Source organism: Corapipo altera, unplaced genomic scaffold, assembly GCF_003945725.1.
Source record: "Corapipo altera isolate COAL_440 unplaced genomic scaffold, ASM394572v1 2b, whole genome shotgun sequence".
NCBI lineage: Eukaryota > Metazoa > Chordata > Aves > Passeriformes > Pipridae > Corapipo > Corapipo altera.
Genome location: NW_020884874.1, coordinates 35105171 through 35121344, shown reverse-complemented (window position 1 = coordinate 35121344; position 16174 = coordinate 35105171). Strand labels below are relative to the sequence as shown.

Genomic DNA, 16174 nt, shown 5'->3' with positions numbered 1-16174 from the left:
TTGGGTCGGTTCCTGGAGAGCAATTAAGGAGTGCCAGTGCTGTGCCTAGCTGGGGGCACCACCAGCCAGGAGGAGAAGCGTTGGAGTTACAAACGCCACGTTTTTGTGAAGGAAGCATTGTTATACCTGGGAGCTCACAGCACTATACCCTCGCATCACTTCCATTTGCACGCGGCTGCAGCACGACGCTGGGCTCAGCTCCGATCTCCGCAGCATCCCGAGGGCTCGCTGCCGGCCGGGACCGGCGCTCTCGCCCCGGACCTGCCTGTTGGCCCCCCAGGACCTGTCTCTCCCCGGAGAAGGCGGGTACCCCACCCCTCTTCACCCCCGGGGCGGGGAAAGAGGCGAGAGCAGCCCCCCGGGCAGGGGCAGGAACGGGACAGGCGGGAGCCGCCCCCTGCGCGGGGCGGGGGGAGCGCCGGGCACGGGCTGCTCTCCTCGCGTATCCACCCGAGAGGTGGCCCCGGCACTGCCTGGAGCCGCAGCCTCTTCCCTTCGCTCCCGCCCTCCCTCTCTCCCTCCCCTGTCCCCACCTCTTCTCCAAAACCGCAGGAGCCGCTGCAGCTCTGCTTCACTCGCTCGACTGCCAGCGGCGGAGCGGGGTGGTCAGACCCTGCCGCAGGCACGGCCCGGGGCAGGAGCAGCCCCGCCGCCTCCCCGCCGCCCCACTGCCATGGCCGGAGCCGCGGCCCATCGCTGACGATGCTGCTGGGCGCCCCGCGGCCGGGAGGCTGGGATCGCGGCCGGGTGGGAGAAAGGCTGCAGGCGGCCCTGGCCGGCCTCCAGGAGCTCCAGGTGCTGCGGGAGAAGCAGCGGGAGCTGGTGCGGGCCGCCCTGGCTATGCCGCAGCGGCCGGCGGCGGGCGGAGAAGAGCAGCCCCCGTCCGCCCACAGCAAGGAGCACCGTCTGGAGGCCACCCTCTCCGCCCTGAAGGAGCAGCTGGTAAGGGACGGTACGGCACGGGACGCCCCGCTGCCCCGTTACCCGGCTTCGTGAGTCCAGCCGCGGTGCTGAGGGCGAGCGGAGGGGAGCGCCGCCGGGCTGCCGGACACCCGGCCCCGCCTCTGCAGCCGCCGGCGCCGTGACGGGACCGGGAGCAAGCAGGCGCTGCAGCCGCGGCCCCTGCGCTGCCCCCGCCCCGCCAGCCGCAGCTCCCCCCGCGGGCAGGTGCGAGTCGCGGCTACAGCCCCGCTATAGCAGGCGGGAGCTTCCTTTCCTCAGGCGGGGCTCACCTGGGCGGCCCGAAACAGACAGAGCTGGTAGCGGGCTCCGTGCCAGGAGAAGCGCTCGGGAGAAGTTGTTAATCCAGCACCGCTCATTCACCGGAGCCGAGGAGTAGGTGATGATTAACTTCAGCAGTACAGCGCTCGGCTCTCAGTGGCAGCAGCCGTTTGCATAAGGAGATCAAAAGGCACACGGAGGGAGATACACAGGCACAGACTAAGCGCCCAGGGGTTCGGGTGGGCGTGTGCGCGCACACCTATGTGTGCCCGCGCGGGTGTGCGCCCGTGGGAGTCGATCCGCCAGGAAAGGCTTCATGGGCCAGGAGCACTTTGTTCTTTCCACGGATTGCGTGATCAAAAGGGAAGAATAACTGAATGCCAGGCCTTGTGTTTAAAGTGTTACGTTGGCAGCTTGCACAGCTTTTTTTGTGAAACTGAAAAAAACTGAATTGAAGCTGAAACGAGTTTCATAGGTGAGACAACAATCAAAGGGTAAAGGGCGTTAATGTCTAGTGTGGGCAATTACACACTTCAGTAAACTCAGACTTAATTCAGAATTTTTTCCTTTCCTGTACTACTGGAAGGCTCGGCCATCAGTTATCAATCAGGTGTGAAAACAGCATGGTTATTTGCTTCCCATAGGCATCTTTATCAGGCAGCATCTCAGAATAAAACTGGCTTTAACCTTTAGGGAAACCTAACCACCACTCTGTGAAAACACAGCAGCAGGCATATCTTGATTAAGAAGACACAGGACAAGTGGACGGTCAGCTGCTTGATTACCTGTCATTGATAATTTTAAGTAACGGCTCTACATTTTTTCTTTTTTTTTTTTTTTTTTTTTTTAACTAAACAAAAGAATTGAAAGCATTTATTGCCTGTCTGGGGCTTCTGGGGTAACAGAATCACCCAATGACCTCTGACTGTAGTGACTGTACTTTTTTCATGTTAGCTGTTGTGCTTTAATTACTCACTTGTTTATATATTTTTCAAATGAAATATTAAATTGAAGGTTGGCTTTTCAGGACCTTACTGCCGCCTTTCAAGGCTTTCCAAGCACGTGGGAGAAACTAGCCGTTAAAACAGAAGGAAAAAACAGCCTTTAATTGCTTCCCTTAGAAATGTGGGAGCTGAGTGGACAAAAGTAACTCTGTACACCTCTGGAGAGGGATGGATTTCACCAGTAGGTGCCAGTGCAATTATGGGAAACGTGTTTCTTAGGGTGCCTGGAAGGGAAGTGTTCATAAAGCTTGAGAGGGATGACTACATAAATCCAGGGGTAGGTTCTTCAGCAAAAATACAGTTCTGTGAATGCTTAAAGTAGTGATGTAAAGCTCTTCTAATTGACCCATGGCTCTGGAAGCTTTTCAGACTCTGCTGCTCAGGCATACTTGTTACCTTTATTGGTTTTTTCCCCCTGCAAACTGCAGACATATATTTGAGTAGAGATGCAGACCTCAAAGCTGCTTAATAGCAAAGTAAACCCAGTTGAAAACAGGCTTTTCACCATCCCGTTAGAAGTAGTCCACAGGTCCTAGGATCTCAGTGACCACAGGTGGAAAACTTTCTTGGTGACTCGTAAGCAGTGTATTGCACTCAAAACCCATGAAAATTTTGTTCGTGATTGCAGGAAATTAGGTTAAAACTGAAAACAACAGAAAATGCAAAGCACAGCATTGCTCAAGGAGTGTTATGTCTTCATTGTTGTTGTTGGCCCATGGATGATAAGAGTATGTGATTGCTGCTCTGTAAGCTTTCAGATTGAGAAACTCATTAACAATGTAAATGTAGCTTTGCCTTGCAGTGTATCTTGATCCAAGTTTCAAGGAGGGCTGTAGCTCTGGGCTTTAGCGTGGTCGTGGGTTAATTCATAAAAAGTTTGGTTCTTGCAACATAAAATCGGGAAGCTGTGTCAGCTGGAGCTGGCTCAGGGCATCTCAGTGATGGAAAGAAGGCAGATAAAAAGTCAAACCAGGCTTCTCCTATAATGGTAGGGTAAGAAACAGAAGAGCAGAGTCAGTACCCTCAAGTCCCAGTAGTGGAAACGAGCAGAACAAAGCCATCAAGTGCCATGGGGGCTAGGTGCAGATGCCATTACAGAATTCCAGTCTTCTCCCTAACAGCATTTACCAGAGACAGACAGCAGCTGGCCTGTAGTCTAACAGCCTACATTCTGATGTAGGCAGTCTGCTGCCCCTAACAGTCACATCCTGTGTCGCCCCAGCCAGTGGCTCTTTTTGGTGTCCAGGGTCTTCTGACAGCTGCAAATTACTACAGTGCCAGCAGGGTCAACTCTAGTAGAAGAGGAGCAGAGTTAAGTGATGCTGCCCACCGTCAGAGATCCCAAAGCTACTAAACTTCTCTTAGCCAAACAGTATCATGGTGATATAGAGGAAAAAGAAGAGATGCAAATTCAGGCTAATGCAAAGAAAGAAACCTATGATCACTTTTCAAGTAGGTGGATATCAAAGGCTACAACACTCAGTATTTTCTCAGCTCTTTCCTCAGAGGATATGTTTATAAACCGTTTATTTGATTTGAATCTGATGATCTTGTTTTTGGAAGCTTTCAGATGATTTATGATGTTATAAAAATGTGAGAATGGACACATTATATTGAAGAGAAAAAACCAAACACTTGATACCCAGTGTTTTACACAGAATTTTTTTCCCCTTTAGATAATTTTAAATAGGAGAAGACATCTTTTAAACCAGAGATATTATCTTTTTTTAATAAACTAACTTCAAGTTTTGTCAACTTGAGAGAAAGAGATGCTTCCAGAAGGAATTCATCACACTCTAGAATACAGGTCTAGGATAGGTGATATTAATTTTCCTCTGAAATTGGCTGCTTTGCACCATCAGTTACAAAAAGACCCAGAGGTCTTTTAGATGGGCAAAACCAGGTACGAATTCTGTCTTTTGTGCATTCCAAAATACAGTCAGAGTAACAGAACTATCAGGTGCTGACTACAAACAATGTGTCACACACACCCCCCTTTATAACACATTAATAGTTGAGAATAGTCAAGTATGACCAGTGGGGTTTGGTGCCTTAATTTGAGGTGTCAGCTTGTGTTGCTGTAAAGGAACCTGCTTTTCAGAGAGTGTTCTTTATTCTGAAAAATGTGTGGTATGGTGATATGCCAGATTTGGCTCTCCAAAACTGTAGTCCATTCATAGTACAAGGTGTTTTGGAAAGTTTGGTCCCACGCTGTGCAGTGTACAAAAGTCTTCACAGCCACATTGCCCAACGCAAACATTTGGTTTTACCTGTGAGGTTTTGTCACTTGTAAAATTCATGTTGTGAGTTGAGAAAGAGTGTGTTTTTGAGTGCTGCTTAACGTGGGTATTGGAGCAATAACAGCCTCAAACAAACACACCGGAAAAGTCATTCTTATCCAAATGGTTAGAGGAATGCTTCTCCTCCCTGAGTGCAGAAGTAGTTAGCTGAAAGATCAAAGCTATGGAGTCTGCTGGAAACCCAATGGTGTGAGACACCATAAAAGAGTTAAAAACGATGATGTAAATCATGTGTGTTGGTTAAAATGCTGTGAAAGCGCAGACAGAACCTGGAGGTATAATAAATAATGTTTGAATACCTGAGAGCCTTGTGGCCTCTCTGTCATTAATCAGAAACCACAGGCTGAGGGATTGGCTGGCAAAACATTAATCATTAAGCAATTAATTCCAGCCATGAAAACAAAACTTTGTGATTTCCTGAGTAGGTGGGATTGAAGAAGGCATGGCATGGTTTTGCTTTTTTGTCAGGAAATAAAGAAGTACTGACAAGGTCATACATTCATCATTCAGATGGGATAGAAAATCTCCTTTATTATCCAGTTTTTCTCTTCCTTTTGGTTATATGAAACAGGAAAAGGGAAAATCACCATGGGTTTTCCTAGGAAGCAGTGATGAGCCACTTGAGCTTAAACCTTTCTAGAAGTGTGATGCTAACAAAAAGGGGCTTTGTTTCTTTTGTCTTATATATTCCTCCAGCTGTCTGTAAAAGCACAATAGAATACCTTTTTTTTTCTTCTCAGCAGCATCACCAGCCCTAACAGTTGTTTTGTGAAACTTGGGACATCTGTCTTTTGTCTGGTTTCTCTGTTTTCCTTCCATCACAGTTCCTAATCATTTACTGATTACTTTAGGATGTCAGGATCTTTCTTTTCTTTTAGTATTTACAGCTATGGAGAAACCTAAAAATGCAAATATTAAAAGCTGAATAATCCATACAAAAGGAAAGTGAAGTTGAAAATGTGTACATACGGATTTTGATTTTCTGCACATCATTTAATTTTGCAGATACTTTAATTGGTTCAAGAGACCTAGATTTTTTGGTTTTCATATTTGAGGTTGGAAATGCTGCTAGAACTACCACTTGTATTTTTAAATGTGAGCTGTACACATAAAGAAGAATCTTAATCATGTTTTTCTTACAATTACTGAGTGGAAACCCATACCCTCGAGGGCTTTGAGCACAACTTTTCAACCAGCTTCAAGAGACCACCTTTCTGTATAACCTTACTGTAAAGTACTGTAGGATGCATGGTGAGGTGAGATATAATTAGAAGCTGCCTAAATAGTGACTGGGCTATAGATAATTTGCCAAGTGCTATGTGAGAAGTTTGTCACAGAAACCAACTGTGGTTCTTTGGCTGGTACCTAACGCCCGGCCATCTGCCTCTCCAAGCTGACGGCACAAATACTGGGGGAGCAACTGCGGGAGCTGTTACCTCAGATCAACCTGGTCACTACTTGCAGTAGACAACAGACATTGCTGCTGGCTTCTGAAAGATTATTGACAAACTTGAGACACCTTTTATTTTAAATACAGTAATTTTTCCATCAGTATTCAAATGCTAGCTGCTTCTTGCGCAAAACGGGTGGAAATATCTAGCCATAAGACATGCAAGGAAAACTTGCAGCAAAATAGATATCACAATTCTTGCAGTGTATCCTTTCAACTATAAACACGTCATCAAAGCCAAGGGTTTTACTGCATTGAGTATGCTACCTTAACTTTGTGTGGCAATAAGGTACCTCTACATACAGGAGTTTGCTTTCATCAGGCAGACAATCCATAACATTTATCTCCTTCTCTGCTCAGAGGCAGAGTGCAGTACATATAAGAAAATGTTAATTAGTTAAAAGATTGCTATTCTATTTAGAGATAGAGTTCCTGCCATAAGTGTAACAATAAACCCAAAGCTTAAAATTTGAGAACATGTTCAGCTGGGCAGAAGACAATATATACTGAGAAACAAAATGTTTTGTCCTTGTCTTATGTCAGTGTCATTACAGAGAGCCAATTGCAACAGTCCCTAACTAAGCAAAACACTTAATGAGAGCAGAATCTGGCTGGCACAGGTGGCCTGAATTCATGCATTGTTGCTAAGATTCTGACTGTGATTATTCTTCATTTCCTCCTTCTTCCCTCGACTTGTGATTTAGTCTCGTTTGAGGAGACAGGATGTCGGCTTGAAAAGCCACCTGGATCAGCTAGACCAGCGAATAAGTGAGCTGAAATTGGATGTCAGTAAGACCTCCAGTGAATACTTGGATAGTGACAGCCGGCCCAGCTCAGGTAATATGCACTTGGCTATTTATTTCATGGGGTGTGGTGCGGGGAGAACTGAAGAGTGTCAACTGCTAAGCAAAACTCCCTGTATTGTTTGGTCAGAAACAGTGTCCCATGGCTGAGGTAGAGTAGTCATCTGGCACAGAGCTAACTCACAGAGGTGATAGGAATTCTGCTGAGAAGCTGATTTAGTTGGAAAGGATTTGTTCACTCTAACAGTATTTTTTCTGGATTTTTTTAATTTTATTTTAAAATTAACCTTGTAGCCACGCATGGGAGGAGGAAGAGACATGTACTTATTAATTACCTTAATTATTTATTACCTTATATTATTATATACCTTAGTTATTAATTACCTAAATTAACTATCCAGTGTAGAATAACCATTGGCAAAGTGGCTAGAGTACTTAAAAGAAGTGAAGGAGACCAACATCCATATCAATGCTCTGCTCGGATCCAGGAGGGTTCTGAACCTCACTAAGGCTTTGAAGATCACTAGTATTGGAGTGCTCCAGCCAAATGAATGTTTGATCATTTATGTAGAAACAAAACAGCTCTATTAAAAGACACTGAGAAAAAACACCCCAAAAGTTTGCTGAGTTAAGATCTCACAAACAGAAAAATACTGGGTATTAGGTTACTGGTGTGATTCACAGAGAAAGTTGTACTGCAGACTTTTATAGTTAGGGTGTCTGTTAAAACCGGTTTCTGTTATCTAGTCTGAGACAATGAGAGTAGTTCTTTATAAACAGAATTTTGGAAAGCCTCAAGTCTTCAGTGAGACAAGGGAAGATTTATTTTCTTTTTATACAGCATACAGATTTGCAGCCTAGTACTTAAAGGGGACATAAAACGTGCAAGTTTCTGTTGAGCATTTAAGTTCAGGATATGTGCACTTAGGCACATGCACATAGTTCAAAAGGAAACAGCTTCTTTTCTGTTATAGAGAGAAATAATAAAAATTCCTGTCTTGAATTTATACAGAGCCTTTTTTAATACTTCCATAATTACTTGGCAATGATCTCCAGATCTGAAGAGGGAAGATAGCTTCCATTCCATCTATCATAGGCTTGGCAGCTCTGGTCACAGGCTAGTTTTACTCTACTTTCCCATCCAATATGTGTTTCTATTCACCCAGCACAAGTTACAACAGTGTAAGATGGCCCTATTTTACACCAGTTGCATAATAGTCCCCAAAGACGTTCTCCAGTGAAGAACTGGGTGTGATGGTGCTACACTTCACCCCATCCCCCCCCACCCTCAGAACTAAGCAGGCATGTGTGTACCAGGCTGGCTCAGGGCCTAAGTAAATATGCAGAAGCCCAGTAAAGTTTGGTTGAATTAGAGTATACCTGTGCTAATGTTACCTAAATAAATGATCATAAATGTAGGCTTGTGGCACATTGCAAATGAAGATTTATTGTATTCTCTGCATTTTTCTTCTACAGAGCATGTTTAGTTGCTGTAAGTATGAAATATCCTATTTATTTTAACTCTACAGGATTCTATGACCTGAGCGACGGTGGTTCTTGCTCACTATCCAATTCCTGTACCTCTGTGTACAGTGAATCCATCTCCTCCTCCCACACCAGTCTCTTGCCCAGCTCTCAACACCCTAAAGCAAGGCTCAGTGTGTTTGATTGCCGACCCAAGTCTGCAGATGAAACTACTGTGCACACCACCAGCTTCCAACAGCAGGGGACCTATGTCAGCGATGGATGTCAGATTACAGCTAGCAGAGATGTTTCTGCAGCTCCTGCCAGGTCCAGACCAAGGCCAGTTTCCACAGGTAATTGATGGCAGAACTGGATACTTCATTCAAGAGAAGAGCAGATTCCTGGTTATTCCTTTTAGGACCCTGTATACCAATGTTTAATCAATATATAACTCTCCTTTTCAATACACAAAAAGAGAATTGATCAAAACCACAGAGCCAAACTCTTTACTGTCCAACTTTCACTTGTCTCCATACTCAGATATTTTTAAACAATATCAAATACAGGGATGAAACAGTAACAAGTACATGGATGAAACAAGAACAAATGTGAGGCCTCTGCATTTAGAAATGGAAAATACATTAGTATATGAGATAAAATTGTAATGAATGTTGAGATATTTTTTTTTAATTGACCTGCATGTGAAATCAGAAAATTTTCAATATTTGAAATACCTTGTGTGAAGGTGGAGGTATGTATGAAAGATCTAAAGTGAACTCAAAATTTCCTATTTATTCTAATTAATGTGGACTCAAACAATAACTCGTTTTCATAATTTATTATGTACAGTTAGGGACAACAGAGGCCAAAAGTTAATTATCTAGAAAGCAGTCATGAGCCTAATAGTGGATCAACCATGAGTTTGCATCATACCTTTAGACAAAATGTACAAGTCCATTAACATTCCATATCTCTTGTTTACCATCTGTGAAGTGACATCATATCACTTCTTATTATGGATTCTTCCATGGCCTCAAAGCAATCTTTTGTTAGTACAATTCTTATAGTGATCCAGTGAGATGTGTGACAGTTCCATTATAGAAACAGAGAAGCCATAGGGAACATCATTCCAAGTACCATGTCACTCTGGAATCATTCCCACACCTATTTGATGTGAGCTAACTCACCTCTGGCTTGCTTGGAATAGACACAAAGACCTGTTCTATACCTATGTGTGCAGACACACCTGAAGAGATGGCGGTAAATTATAGCATAAAAGCAAAGTCTTCTCAAGGCTTGTCAAAGGCTGGGGATTAAGCTGAGTTTAATGATCCATGACTTCCATGTTCAGATTACAGATCTTTTGCTCAAACAGAAACTTTCCTGCCTTGCAACATTTTGCTGAGACCCCAGCGACTCTATGGATTTTTGGATCTAGAGATAGACTAGCAAAAAAAGGAATAGCTGATATTGAGGGGTGTGGGAGAGAGGCTACAGACCTCCTTCAGACATCCTTTCTTTTTCCACCACCATCTCCCTTCTTCCTGGCTACAACCTCTTACTTCCTTCCATATGACAAACATAAGTAGTGAAGTAGTAGTGAGTGTAGTCTTGAAGGAACAATTCTTACGAAGTTGACCACACTGCAAGAAGTGAAGCAAGATGTTACTTAAAATCATCATTTGGAGAGGGGAGGAAATTTCTCTTTTCCACTCCTTAGCTTGTCCCCACAGGTAACTGCAGGTACAAACCAACTGCCGTTTCTTTCAGTGGCAAGCAGAAGGCTTGCTGAGACACCACAAGCACAGCTTTCTTCTGACAGCTTCCTGGTTTGTTTGTATGAGAGAGCACCATTACGTGCTGCCAACAATTCCCTAAAGAATTGTCATTATGAAATTAACTTGTTTGAGAAACCATCTTCCTAATCTTTGCTGTAGCAGGTCTGTGAGTGCCTCAGGTAGGACACTGCAGACAATTCCAAATTTTGGAGTCTTTCCAAAGCTTCCTGTCACAGGACATAAATAGCCACTGTTTGGGAATTACATGGTTGAGTTTGGTGGTTGAGTTTCATGTTAGCATGAAGCATCCAGGAAAGTGGTTAGGTGAGGATTTGTTGGCACTGAAGTTTGCATTGTTGTACAGAAAAATCCAAGATAACTGATTCCGGTATGCTTAGTCTCAGAGGTAACACAGCATCATAATGCTCTATTGGATGATGCGTCTGAATGGAATAACCTTTCTTCACACAAAAACACAGCCTCTCTGTACACAGGGAGTGCTTCTGAGGGAAAGGTGCAGCAGTCAAGAGTAACTTACAGCAACCTTGACAGTACTCCAGGATTAAAGAGATCTGAATTGATGGCCATAAATGTCATCTTCAGGGACTGCTCTTTCCACCTGCCTGAGTAGTTAACCTTAGATTTTTTTTCCTCTGTCAAAGTAAAGGTTCTTCAATTCATTCTTCTGTGGCTTCTCTGCTTAGAAATAAAAGTAATCCCTTATTTTTGTTTAGTCGCATTCCCATTATGTGTGACAGATATATATATGCACAGATTTACTTTCATCCAAGTAGCACAGTTTAAATTTCTTGCAAAGGTGAGAGTTTTATTATTTGGCATTAAAAGGCGTTCTAATCTCTGTTATGCTTAGGTGAATAAAAGCTTTAAAGTAATTCACTGACCTTGGAAGACTGAAATTACTTTCTTTATTCATGCTACTGATTTTAGTAAAAGCCATCACATCCCTGAGATAGCACTTTTAGCATGAGCCAGTTTGAATGTAATTGTCTGTGATTTAATTAGGTTGTTTATTTTCATCCACCATGTAGGTGACTTGGAAAGACTCCCTCCAGCAGATGCTAGATTTCAGAAAGAGACGGATCCCAAATCCATATTGCCTCTGTGCCATAACGGAGACATGCACTTCCTCAGTGTGGACCCCAAATTCCAGAATGACTTGGTCTCCAAGAATGGCATTGATGTGTATCCTTACCCAAGCCCCCTTCATGCTGTGGCTTTACAAAGTCCCCTTTTCTCCCTGGTGGGCACATCCCCAGAAATGGACTTCCAGGATCCTCCCAACAAACCTATGCCTAGTGTGACAGGTCCCAGCTTGATTAGGACTAGGCCAACCACTGAGGCCAAGCCGGGGGGTTACATCAATAAATTACTGCAGCTGACGAGATGCAAAGGGAACAGTCGGGCTGATGCCAGTGAATGGGTTCCAACAAAGAACCAGCCAGCCGCAATGCACCAGAGACTCATTATAACCCCCAGCGCCGGCGGAGTGAAAATTAACAGCAGCAGTAGCCAGCTGGAAAAACAGGCGAGTTCTCTGGAAAGTAGCAAAGCTGAAGGGAAGCTGTCGAGAGAGGTGTCAGAGGAGGAATGTGCCAAGCAGCATGAGACCATGCACTGTGTGAATGAAGAACAGCCATTCACTCGGCCTGATACAGAGCCATCAGCTGTGAATAGTTGTTACCCTGCCAAATCAGCAGCAAGGGGTTCTCCTCTGGCTGAAGCAATGGATAGCAGCACAGAGCACAGTTCATCCTACTCACAGCTGTGCCAGGAGGACTCTAGCCCAGAGACCTGGAATGCTAAAGCTGTCCCACCCAGAAAGCTGCCCCTCAAAAGGTGTGACAATGCCAAATTGACTAGCACTGGGGGTCATGAGCTAGTGGCAGGAACTGAGTTTGTTCATGCTCAGTTTGTCCCTGCAGAATCTCACCAAGTCCGGGTAAAGTTTGCCAGCTCCAAAACAAAGGCAGTGAAGATAAAGCGGAGGAACAGTGAAAAGGTACTACGGTCTGGGAAGCAAGCCTTCTGCATGGAGAAGGCAAGAGGGTCCCATGGGGCCACCAGGCTGCCTGCTGAGTGGAATCAGCCCCAAAGGCCACAAGGAGTGAAGAATCTCGTGCGGAGACCTTCTTATTCTGGTGACGTGACTGGCAGGTCATGCTCAGAGTCTAGTCTGTTCCCTGTGCAAGTCAGGCTCCCCACCATGTCATCCAGGCCAGAGCTCTACGGAGCCTCTGCCAGTGCACTGCATTCCCTCGAAGCAGCTTGTGTAGACACAGCCAACAAGAAGAAGCAGCGCAAGTGGCAGTCCACAGTGGAGATCTCTGCCAAGGCCAACCTGGCCAGTGTGTCTCATAGCTTTGGCCTGGGAGCGCCAAGGCAGCCAGCAAGGAGAGCCGGTGTCCTGCGCACTGTCAGTATGAGGGCTCGCTCCAAGAATCAGCCCCACAGAGATTATGCCAAAAGTGAGTCAGACCACTCAGAGTACTCTGCAGAGTGCGCTTCCCTCTTTCATTCCACAATTGCAGAGACCAGCGAAGGGGAGGTCAGCGATTTCACAACTAACCGTTTTGGGGACAGTGAGTCCAGTGAAAGCGATTTGGATGGCAGCAGTAACAGTAGCAGTCTTGCCCTTGACTACGATGAGGGGGATGAAAGTGAACTGATTTGGCCTGAAGGTTCAGTCAGACAATCGGGGACTGTCCAGGCCTCTTCCAAGCCTCTTCCCCCTGTGCCCAAAATCTGTCGCATCAAAGCTTCAAAGGCACTAAAGAAGAAGATAAGGAGATTCCAACCTGCCTCTCTGAAAGTCATGACCATGGTTTAAGGGAGAGCAAGCATCTGTTTCTTATAGTGAGGTATCCTGCTGGGTCTCATTTGCAAAACAAGAGAACCTATGTGCAGAGAAAAGGACTTGCTTAAAGGAACTGTGAACAATCCCTGAATATACACAAGGGATTTTGTTAATGCCTGGACAGAAATGTCACTGTATCCAGTTCCCTCTTCTGCCATTTCTGTAAATATGAATCTCTGTATATTATGTGATGCCTTTTTTACTATCCAGAAGGGTCACCATGGTGAAAATAAAAACATCCTCTGCCATAAGATTTTACAGGCAAACCTTGGTGGTTTGTTAACTATATGCACCCACTGAATCAGTCCCAGACACAAAGGTTTCCTAAGAGGAAAGTGTACTTACCTCTTGTCAGAAATTCTTTGCAGTCTGAAGTCTGCATTAACCATCTAGCTCTCATTGTGTTCATATGGAAAAGCTCTGTGTTTGACATAGTTTTGCTTTCTTTCAGATCAACCATCCCATACCTTCTCCCAAACATCAGAAGGATGAGTCTGTTCTTCTATAAAAATATAGTATGTTTAATCAAGAAGACAAGTGTATTTGTGAATGAGAACAGGACTTCAGTTTGTTTCCTTTTTTCAAAACTGAGAGTATAGGGTTGTTTTTTTCAACCTCCCTCTTTATTTTTCCATGTTATTGTTCATTTGTTGAATGGATGAAAGAACATGAGGGCTCTGTGTCACAGTATATGAATAGCTGGGACTGAAATTATAGCTTTCCCCCTGAAATTGCAAACTCAATAAATATTATTTAATGTACTTCTGAAAGTTGTGTTTGTCTGAATTTGATGTCTAAAGAAGATTATTCTCTAATGTCGTATCAGGAATGCAGAAGAGCTTTTTTTGGTGAAACAGATCTGTGTTTTTATGATCACTGCAGAGTGTTCAGAGGATCTCTGTAGCTCACTCAGAAACAGCATCTATTCACCCTCTACCTCAGGAAAACTGAGGTTAAAACACCTGCTTCTAAATGAGAGAATTTGAAAGCAGCATTTTTGTTGAAGACAAGGTAGTGTTTAAGTGACTCACTTAAATTGATGCAATTTTGTCACAAGACACTCTTAATTTAAAATGTGTATTTATGTAACTGTAATGTGTTTTGAATGCATTTTAGGGCACCAATGTGAAGCTTTGTGTCAGTGTCTAAGAAGTCAGTTTTTTATGTTCAGATAAGCAGTCCTAGTTCTTTCCTCTGAGTACAGCAATCTGGAAGCTGAGCTGAAGTTCACCCTGAATTTATAAAATAGCAGGTATTATCCTCCTATCCTATTTCAGTGCCCAATCTGAATACATTCCTGGCTTAGGAGATACAGGCATTACCTCATTCAGCTGCCTGTTTTGGGTCTGAAACAAAAGGCAAATACTTTGCAGAAACTGGGTAAAAGAGTGCTTGTTTACTCCAAGGATTCAGTAGCAAACAGAAGTATTGAAAGACTAAACTTTTACCCAATGTGTTCTATTCTTTGGAAGCTATGTTATGGTTTTAAACCACTCAGTTTTCAAATAATTTTTGGAAAATAAGAACACTAAAAGTTATGTAAAGTGATTTAAGTCAAGTATTCTAGCTAGTGCTTACTGTAACTAGGAAAATATTATGTTTTAGAGAAATATGTTTAAACATTTTTTCATGGTTCCAAGAGTATTGGACATAATCACCCGAGTAGGATTAATGGAAGAATTTCACAGGTCTGGCAGTGGTTTCTTGTTCAGCATGTCTAGCAACAGAACAAACAAAATAGTGATTTATGCTTTGTTGACTTTTTACACCACAAAAGGATTCTTTTTTCCATTTACACAAAAGGTTTCATTTGGAGCAGTGTGTCAGAAGTTACATATGATCCTTTAATCCATGGATTTTTCTGTGTTGGGGTGGGGTTTATTAGTTACATAGGAATTTTGAGGGTGTTCTTTTCATGAAGGGGGAAATTGTTCCTAAGTAGAAAACTGCTCTGGGTAGTAGCATTCTGAAACCTGGTAAAAACTGCCACCCAGTAGCTCCCTGCCCATTTATCAGAGTAAGCTCAAACAATAAGTTTGTGGTCCCACAACTCAGTAAATCCTGCTTTAGGGTTCTTAATACTCTGTCAGAAATGTTGCCAGACACATGATGAAAGTGCTGATCCAGAATGAACTCACACTGCCAATTCAAATAAAGAAAAATGATGACTTAATTTTGTACTGACAGGTTTTATGCCAGATGAGGTATCAGTGCTTCTACAACTCCCACTTTCTGCCAGGTCAGATACCATCTCTCCTCCCAGTGCCAGCATAAAAAGCCAACATAAAAGGATAAATCTGACACAAACGTCATCCCGTGCCTTGGCTAATTTGACAGAAACATGATTATGTGCCCACACTTGACCGAGGGGAAACCTGTGGTGCTGGAGAACTCCAGCAATGCAGAGAACCTGCTCTTAGATGCCGAGGCATCACCATGTGCAGTGATGCTACTGAGTTATGACTTTTTGGCAAGGGCAGAACTGGTAGCGTTACCTTTCTGTACTCTGGGACATTGAACCTTCTACCTAGCACTGTGCTTCGGAAACACTGCTTTCCTCTGCTGCAGCAGAAACTACACTGGGACCAGAGCTCTGGAGGGAAGAAATAGAACAATGCAAAGCAGGGCAGGAGATATGGGTGGCTGATAGTCCAGATATCCTAGAACCAAAAATATGATAATAGTTCAGTACACTGTAATATATTTTGTTGGCAAGTACACTGAGAATTTTGATAACTACTGGGTATGTATGTGATGCCTCTGTCCATCAGAGATTGAGCTGACAGCACCCCAGAATACCACCTAAGCAAATATATCTGGAACATACTTAAAAACAAAAAATGTCAACAAATACTTTGATGCAGTATTCTTTCATGTGTATGTACTAAACATCATAAAAACATCTTTCAAGTTCATATGAAGCCTCATCGTGAAAATAAGGGTTGCCTAGCCTTACTCATGGCCATACAAAATAGAAATATTCACTGTCTATTTTCCCTTCCAGAAGGAATCCACAAAATCTTTTTACCTCGCAGTACCTTAAAAGGCCGAAGAGAATGCAAAAAATGTCAGTTGGTGATTCAATTAGGAGTCTAGCACCAAACCTGATGCACTTCAGGAGCCAGAAGTTTAGCACTTTCACTGTGATTTGATTAGCAAGTGTATGGCCACTTCAGAGCAGCTTTATGAAGTGTCTCTCTCTGTTGCAGTAACTAACATGTCATCATTGCTCCAAGCTCTAGTGAATCAAAATCATCCACTGCTGAAATCTGTGTGCCA

General features: G+C 43.7%; 1 protein-coding gene across 3 annotated transcripts; it reads left to right on the top strand.

Annotated features, from left to right (window-relative positions):
- Positions 1–578: 578 nt before the first annotated feature.
- On the top strand, positions 579–13703 carry DACT2 (dishevelled binding antagonist of beta catenin 2). 3 transcript variants are annotated; one of them, XM_027634152.1, is made up of 5 exons: positions 579–942; positions 6680–6812; positions 8308–8595; positions 11070–12905; positions 13117–13703. In XM_027634152.1, exons 1-4 carry the CDS (start codon positions 703–705, stop codon positions 12866–12868), a joined length of 2460 nt encoding a protein of 819 aa, XP_027489953.1. In that variant the 5' UTR covers positions 579–702; the 3' UTR covers positions 12869–12905; positions 13117–13703. The 3 variants fall into 3 exon arrangements, with proteins under 3 accessions (XP_027489953.1, XP_027489952.1, XP_027489951.1); XM_027634151.1 differs by having other exon boundaries at positions 682–942; positions 11070–12899; positions 13347–13703; XM_027634150.1 differs by having other exon boundaries at positions 682–942; positions 11070–13146.
- The last annotated feature ends 2471 nt before the right edge of the window (positions 13704–16174 follow it).